This window comes from Phyllobates terribilis, unplaced genomic scaffold (assembly GCF_046119375.1).
Source record: "Phyllobates terribilis strain yellow unplaced genomic scaffold, ASM4611937v1 Scaffold_7__3_contigs__length_470593459, whole genome shotgun sequence".
In the NCBI taxonomy this organism is placed as follows: domain Eukaryota; kingdom Metazoa; phylum Chordata; class Amphibia; order Anura; family Dendrobatidae; genus Phyllobates; species Phyllobates terribilis.
In genome coordinates this window covers 7272170-7281173 of record NW_027362767.1, presented here as the reverse complement: position 1 = coordinate 7281173, position 9004 = coordinate 7272170, and the positions used below count along the sequence as shown (strand labels likewise).

Sequence of the window (9004 nt, the reverse complement as noted above, 5' to 3'; positions counted from 1 at the left end):
GACAGAGGAGGAAAAGGGGGGGTGGAGGGAGACCGAGGGCGAAGCGGGGGGTGGAGGGAGACCGAGGGCGAAGCGGGGGGGGGGGGGTAGACCGAGGATGAAGCGGGGGGGGAGACAGAGGATGAAGCGGGGGGAGACCGACGCACAACGCCATCAAGGCCCCCACCAGCTCTCAGGATCATCTGAACATGGTCATTCTCAGCTCGGCCATTGGGGGCGCTCCAGATCCCATTTCATGCTCCCGGTAGCCGCCCTACTATTGCAGAGTCCAGGAAATGACGGACTGCAGGGGGACGTCCGGTACCAGTGCTATCCCGGACCCCCAAAGATTGCGGCCCCACGTGTTACTATCCCGGACCCCCAAACATGGCGGCCTAACGTGTTACTATACCGGACCCCCAAACATGGCGGCCTCATGTGTTACTATCCCGGACCCCCAAACATGGCGGCCTCACGTGTTACTATCCCGGACCCCCAAACATGGCGGCCTCATGTGTTACTATCCCGGACCCCAAACAGGGCGGCCTCATGTGTTACTATCCCGAACCCCCAAACATGGCGGCTTCACGTGTTACTATCCCGAACCCCCAAACATGGCGGCCTCACGTGTTACTATCCCGAACCCCCAAACATTGCGGCCTCACGTGTTACTATCCCGGACCCCAAACAGGGCGGCCTCACGTGTTACTATCCCGGACCCCCAAACAGGGCGGCCTCACGTGTTACTATCCCGAACCCCCAAACATGGCGGCTTCGCGTGTTACTATCCCGAACCCCCAAACATGGCGGCCTCGCGTGTTACTATCCCGAACCCCAAACATGGCGGCCTCACGTGTTACTATCCCGAACCCCCAAACATTGCGGCCTCACGTGTTACTATCCCGAACCCCCAAACAGGGCGGCCTCACGTGTTACTATCCCAAACCCCCAAACAGGGCGGCCTCACGTGTTACTATCCCGAACCCCCAAACATGGAGGCCTCACGTGTTATTATCCCGAACCCCCAAACATGGCGGCTCATGTGTTACTATCCCGAACCCCAAACATGGCGGCCTCACGTGTTACTATCCCGAACCCCCAAACATGGCGGCTTCGCGTGTTACTATCCCGAACCCCCAAACATGGCGGCCTCGCGTGTTACTATCCCGAACCCCCAAACATGGCGGCCTCACGTGTTACTATCCCGAACCCCCAAACATGGCGGCCTCACGAGTTACTAATCACTGGTTATTACATATACATGGTCTTTTCCCTGAACGCTTTGTACAGTTCATCCTGATGTTCTGGTTCATGAACAGAATGCTGGAACTTCAGTTAAGACTGACACAAAGCATTAGAGGAAGCAGAATGCTGGGTGACGACCCCAAGGAGCACAGTAACGGCGGCCATTAGCAGAGACCCCCAGATCTGGCAGTTTAGTAGAGGACAGCGCTCATATGTAGATTTGGGGGTAATGGCGCTACAACTGAGGGGGTCGGGCTCTTTATTCCACAAGTTCAAAAATTCACCTCCCCGCTTGCATCCCGGAGGGAGGTCTCGTCTCCCCGTGGTAATGCAGTGCCCCTGTCCTCCTCACCTGGTCCACAGCAGGCACAATGTCCTGCAGAAATGGCTGCAGCACCACAGCAAAGTCCTTCTTCCCATCGTATCTTCCAGACGTCTGGACGAGCAGCTGCAGCCGCTCCTGGAGGAGACAAAGCTGGAGAACAACAAGGACCAGAGACGCAGTAACCGGAGCGTGTGCTGAACATAGGGGGCGACACTGAGCCTGGGGGAAGGACCCAGAGAAGCAGCCGCGGAACGGCCGTAGATATATAGGAGATGGGAGAACAAGAGGCGCCGCATCATCATTATAATGGGACTGAGCGCTCGTCTGGACGGATCAGTGACCGCAGGGATCTATGGGCAGGATACGACACAGGATCCCTCACCTGGAACCGAGCGCTCGTCTAGAAGGGTCTGTGACCACTGGGATCTATGGGAAGGATACGACACAGGATCTCTCACCTGGAACCGAGCGCTCGTCTAGAAGGGTCTGTGACCACTGGGATCTATGGGAAGGATACGACACAGGATCTCTCACCTGGAGCTGAGTGCTCGTCTAGAAGGATCGGTCACCTCTGTGATATATGGGAAGGATACGACACAGGATCCCTCACCTGGAACAGAGCGCTCGTCTAAAAGGGTCTGTGACCACTGGGATCTATGGGAAGGATAAGACACAGGATCTCTCACCTGGAGCTGAGCGCTCGTCTAGAAGGATCGGTCACCGCTGTGATCTATGGGAAGGATACGACGCAGGATCCCTCACCTGGAATCGAGTGCTCGTCTAGAAGGATCAGTGAACGATGTGATCTATGGGAAGGATACGACACAGGATCCCTCACCTGGAGCTGAGCGCTTGTCTAGAAGGATCAGTAACCGCTGTGATCTATAGGAAGGATACGACACAGGATCTCTCATCTGGAGCTGAGCGCTCGTCTAGAAGGATCAGTGACCGCTGTGATCTATGGGAAGGATAGAACACAGGATCCCTCACCTGGAGCTGAGCGCTCGTCTGGAAGGATCAGTGACCGCTGTGATCTATGGGAAGGATACGATGCAGGATCCCTCACCTGGAGCTGAGCGCTCGTCTAGAAGGATCAGTGACCGCTGTGATCTATGGGAAGGATACGACGCAGGATCCCTCACCTGGAGCCGAGCGCTCGTCCAGAAGGATCGGTCACTTCTGTGATCTATGGGAAGGATACGACGCAGGATCCCTCACCTGGAGCTGAGCGCTCGTCTAGAAGGATCAGTGACCGCTGTGATCTATGGGAAGGATACGACGCAGGATCCCTCACCTGGAGCCGAGCGCTCGTCCAGAAGGATCGGTCACTTCTGTGATCTATGGGAAGGATACGACGCAGGATCCCTCACCTGGAGCTGAGCGCTCGTCTAGAAGGATCAGTGACCGCTGTGATCTATGGGAAGGATACGACGCAGGATCCCTCACCTGGAGCCGAGCGCTTGTCGAGAAGGATCGGTCACTTCTGTGATCTATGGGAAGGATACTACACAGGATCCCTCACCTGGAGCTGAGCACTCGTCTAGAAGGATCGGTCACTTCTGTGATCTATGGGAAGGATACGACACAGGATCCTTCACCTGGAGCTGAGCGCTCATCAAGAAGGATCAGTGAAAGCAGGGATCTATGAGCTGGATACGACACAGGATCCCTCACCTGGAACCGAGCGCTCGTCTAGAAGGATCTGTGACCGCTGTGATCTATAGGAAGTATACGACGCAGGATCCCTCACCTGGAGCCGAGCGCTCGTCTAGAAGGATCTGTGACAGCTGTGATCTATGGGAAGATACGACACAGGATCCCTCACCTGGAGCTGAGCGCTCGTCTAGTAGGATCAGCGACCGCTGTGATCTATGGGAAGGATACTACACAGGATCCCTCACCTGGAGCTGAGCGCTCGTCTAGAAGGATCGGTCACTTCTGTGATCTATGGGAAGGATACGACACAGGATCCTTCACCTGGAGCTGAGCGCTCATCAAGAAGGATCAGTGAAAGCAGGGATCTATGAGCTGGATACGACACAGGATCTCTCACCTGGAACCGAGCGCTCGTCTAGAAGGGTCTGTGACCACTGGGATCTATGGGAAGGATACGACACAGGATCTCTCACCTGGAGCTGAGTGCTCGTCTAGAAGGATCGGTCACCTCTGTGATCTATGGGAAGGATACGACACAGGATCCCTCACCTGGAACCGAGCGCTCGTCTAAAAGGGTCTGTGACCACTGGGATCTATGGGAAGGATAAGACACAGGATCTCTCACCTGGAGCTGAGCGCTCGTCTAGAAGGATCGGTCACCGCTGTGATCTATGGGAAGGATACGACGCAGGATCCCTCACCTGGAATCGAGTGCTCGTCTAGAAGGATCAGTGAACGATGTGATCTATGGGAAGGATACGACACAGGATCCCTCACCTGGAGCTGAGCGCTTGTCTAGAAGGATCAGTAACCGCTGTGATCTATAGGAAGGATACGACACAGGATCTCTTATCTGGAGCTGAGCGCTCGTCTAGAAGGATCAGTGACCGCTGTGATCTATGGGAAGGATAGAACACAGGATCCCTCACCTGGAGCTGAGCGCTCGTCTGGAAGGATCAGTGACCGCTGTGATCTATGGGAAGGATACGATGCAGGATCCCTCACCTGGAGCTGAGCGCTCGTCTAGAAGGATCAGTGACCGCTGTGATCTATGGGAAGGATACGACGCAGGATCCCTCACCTGGAGCCGAGCGCTCGTCCAGAAGGATCGGTCACTTCTGTGATCTATGGGAAGGATACGACACAGGATCCCTCACCTGGAGCTGAGCACTCGTCTAGAAGGATCGGTCACTTCTGTGATCTATGGGAAGGATACGACACAGGATCCTTCACCTGGAGCTGAGCGCTCATCAAGAAGGATCAGTGAAAGCAGGGATCTATGAGCTGGATACGACACAGGATCCCTCACCTGGAACCGAGCGCTCGTCTAGAAGGATCTGTGACCGCTGTGATCTATAGGAAGTATACGACGCAGGATCCCTCACCTGGAGCCGAGCGCTCGTCTAGAAGGATCTGTGACAGCTGTGATCTATGGGAAGATACGACACAGGATCCCTCACCTGGAGCTGAGCGCTCGTCTAGTAGGATCAGCGACCGCTGTGATCTATGGGAAGGATACTACACAGGATCCCTCACCTGGAGCAGAGCACTCGTCTAGAAGGATCGGTCACTTCTGTGATCTATGGGAAGGATACGACACAGGATCCTTCACCTGGAGCTGAGCGCTCATCAAGAAGGATCAGTGACCGCAGGGATCTATGAGCAGGATACGACACAGGATCCCTCACCTGGAACAGAGCGCTCGTCTAGAAGGATCTGTGACCGCTGTGATCTATGGGAAGGATACGACACAGGATCCCTCACCTGGAACCGAGCGCTCGTCTAGAAGGATCTGTGACCGCTGTGATCTATAGGAAGTATACGACACAGGATCCCTCACCTGGAGCCGAGCGCTCGTCTAGAAGGATCAGTGACCGCTGTGATCTATGGGAAGGATACGACGCAGGATCCCTCACCTGGAGCTGAGCGCTCGTCTAGAAGGATCTGTGACCGCTGTGACCTTTGGGAAGGATACAACGCAGGATCCCTCACCTGGAGCTGAGCACTCGTCTAGAAGGATCAGTGACCGCTGTGATCTATGGGAAGGATAGGACACAGGATCCCTCACCTGGAGCCGAGCGCTCATCTAGAAGGACCAGTGACCGCAGTGATCTATGGGAAGGATACGACGCAGGATCCCTCAATTGGACCTGAGCGCTCGTTTAGAAGGATTAGTGACGGTTGTGATCTATGGGAAGGATACGACGCAGGATCCCTCACCTGGAGCTGAGCGCTGGTCTAGAAGGATCGGTCACCGTTGTGATCTATGTGAAGGATACGACGCAGGATCCCTCACCTGGAGCTGAGCGCTGGTCTAGAAGGTTCGGTCACCGTTGTGATTTATGGGAAGGATACGACGCAGGATCCCTCACCTGGAGCTGAGCGCTCGTCTAGAAGGATCAGTGACCGCTGTTATCTATGGGAAGGATATGACACAGGATCCCTCACCTGGAACTGAGCGCTCGTCTAGAAGGATCAGTGACTGCTGGGATCTATGGGAAGGATACGACACAGGATCCCTCACCTGGAGCTGAGCGCTAGTCTAGAATGATCAATGACCCCTGTGATCTATGGGAAAGATACGACGCAGGATCCCTCACCTGGAGCTGAGTTCTCGACTAGTAAGATCAGTGACCGCTGGGATCTATGGAAAGGAAACGACGCAGGATCCCTCACCTGAAGCTGAGCACTCGTCGAGAAGGATCAGTGACCGCTGTGATCTATGAGAAGGATACGATGCAGGATCCGTCACCTGGAGCTGAGCTCTCGTCTAGAAGGATCAGTGACCGCTGTGATCTATAGGAAGGATACGACACAGGATCTCTCACCTGGAGCTGAGCGCTCGTCTAGAAGGATCAGTGACCGCTGTGATCTATAGGAAGGATACGACGCAGAATCCCTCACCTGGAGCTGAGCTCTCGTCTAGTAGGAACAGTGACAGGGTGATCTATGGGAAGGATACGACACAGGATCTCTCACCTGGAGCTGAGCGCTCGTCGAGAAGGATCAGTGACTGCTGGGATCTATTGGAAGGATACGACGCAGGATCCCTCACCTGGAGCTGAGGGCTAGTCTAGAAGGATCAGTAACCGCTGTGATCTATGGGAAGGATACGACACAGGATCCCTCACCTGGAGCTGAGTGCTCGTCTAGAAGGATCGGTCACTGTTGTAATCTATGAGAAGGATGAGACACAGGATCCCTCATCTGGAGCAGAGCGCTCGTCTAGAAGGATCGGTGATCGCTGTGATCTATGGGAAGGATACGACGCAGGATCCCTCACTTGGAGCTGAGAGCTAGTCTAGAAGGATCAGAGACCGCTGTGATCTATGGGAAGGATACGACGCAGGATCCCTCACCTGGAGCTCAGCGCTCGTCTAGAAGGATCAGTGACCGCTGTGATCTATGGGAAGGATACGACGCAGGATCCCTCACCAGGAGCTGAGCGCTCGTCTAGAAGGTACGGTCACCGCTGTGATCTATGGGAAGGATACGACGCAGGATCCCTCACCTGGAGCTGAGCGCTCGTCTAGAAGGATCAGTGACCGCTGTGATCTATGGGAAGGATACGACGCAGGATCCCTCACTTGGAGCTGAGCGCTCGTCTAGAAGGATCAGTGACCGCTGTGATCTATGGGAAGGATACGACGCAGGATCCCTCACCTGGAGCTGTGCGCTAATCTAGAAGGATCAGTGATCGCTGTGATCTATTGGAAGGATACAACGCAGGATCCCTCACTTGGAGCTGAGCGCTCGTCTAGAAGGATCGGTCACGGCTGTGATCTATGGGAAGGATACGACGCAGGATCCCTCACCTGGAGCTGAGCGCTCGTCTAGAAGGATCAGTGACCGCTGGGATCTATGGGAAGGATACGACACAGGATCTCTCACCTGGAGCTGAGCGCTCGTCTAGAAGGATCAGTGACCGCTGGGATCTATGGGAAGGATACGACACAGGATCTCTCACCTGGAGCTGAGCGCTCGGCTAGAAGGATCAGTGACCGCTGTGATCTATGGGAAGGATACGACGCAGGATCCCTCACCTGGAGCTGAGCTCTCGTCTAGTAGGATCAGTGACTGGGTGATCTATGGGAAGGATACGATGCAGGATCCCTCACCTGGAGCTGAGCGCTCGTCGAGAAGGATCAGTGACTGCTGGGATCTATGGGAAGGATACGACACAGGATCCCTCACCTGGAGCTGAGCGCTAGTCTAGAAGGATCAGTAACCGCTGTGATCTATGGGAAGGATACGACACAGGATCTCTCATCTGGAGCTGAGCGCTCGTCTAGAAGGATCGGTCACTGTTGTGATCTATGAGAAGGATACGACACAGGATCCCTCATCTGGAGCAGAGCGCTCGTCTAGAAGGATCGGTGATCTCTGTGATCTATGGGAAGGATACGACGCAGGATCCCTCATCTGGAGCAGAGCGCTCGTCTAGAAGGATCGGTCACTGTTGTGATCTATGAGAAGGATACGACACAGGATCCCTCATCTGGAGCAGAGCGCTCGTCTAGAAGGATCGGTGATCGCTGTGATCTATGGGAAGGATACGACGCAGGATCCGTCACTTGGAGCTGAGCGCTCGTCTAGAAGGATCAGTGACCGCTGTGATCTATGGGAAGGATACGACGCAGGATCCCTCACTTGGAGCTGAGCGCTGGTCTAGAAGGATCAGTGACCGCTGTGATCTATGGGAAGGATACGACGCAGGATCCCTCACCTGGAGCTGTGAGCTTATCTAGAAGGATCAGTGATCGCTGTGATCTATGCGAAGGATACAACGCAGGATCCCTCACTTGGAGCTGAGCGCTCGTCTAGAAGGATCAGTGACCGCTGTGATTAATGGAAGGATACTACGCAGGGTCCCTCACCTGGAGCTGAGCGCTCGTCTAGAAGGTTCAGTGACCGCTGTGATCTATGGGAAGGATACGACGCTGGATCCCTCACCTGGAGCTGAGCGCTCGAGATCTATGGGAAGAATACGACACAGGATCCCTCACCTGGAGCTGAGCGCTAATCTAGAAGGATCAGTGACCGCTGTGATCTATGGGAAGAATACGACGCAGGATCCCTCACATGGAGCTGAGAGCTCGTCTAGAAGGATCAGTGACCGCTGTGATCTATAGGAAGGATACGACACAGGATCTCTCACCTGGAGCTGAGCTCTCGTCTAGTAGGATCAGCGACTGCTGTGATCTATGGGAAGAATACGACGCAGGATCCCTCACTTGGAGCTGAGCGCTCGTCTAGAAGGATCAGTGACCGCTGTGATCTATGGGAAGGATACGACGCAGGATCCCTCACCTGGAGCTGAGCGCTAATCTAGAAGGATCATTGATCGCTGTGATCTATGGGAAGGATACGACACAGGATCCCTCACCTGGAGCTGAGCGCTCGTCTAGAAGGATCAGTGACCGCTGTGATCTATGGGAAGGATACGACACAGGATCCCTCACCTGGAGCTGAGCGCTCGAGATCTATGGGAAGGATACGACGCAGGATCCCTCACCTGGAACTGAGCTCTCGTCTAGTGGGATCAGTGACCACTGTGATCTATGGGAAGGATACGATGCAGGATCCCTCACCTGGAGCGGAGCGCTCGTCGAGACGGATCAGTGACCACTCTGATCTATGGGAAGGATACGACACAGGATCCTTCACCTGGAGCTGAGCGCTCGTCTAGTAGGATCAGTGACCGCTGTGATCTATGGGAAGGATACGACGCAGGATTCCTCACCTGGAGCTGAGCACTCGTCTAGAAGGATCGGTCACTTCTGTGATCTATGGGAAGGA

The 9004-nt window shown here is 54.8% G+C and overlaps 1 protein-coding gene across 1 annotated transcript in view; it reads right to left on the bottom strand.

The window, feature by feature from the left end:
* Positions 1–1489: 1489 nt before the first annotated feature.
* Positions 1490–9004, bottom strand: part of LOC141152805 (phospholipase B1, membrane-associated-like) — a 40481-nt gene continuing 32966 nt past the window's right edge. The window contains exon 13 of the mRNA XM_073637458.1: positions 1490–1684. Coding sequence (XP_073493559.1) covers positions 1505–1684 — 180 coding nt within the window. The 3' untranslated portion in view covers positions 1490–1504. The remainder of the gene's footprint in view (positions 1685–9004) is intronic.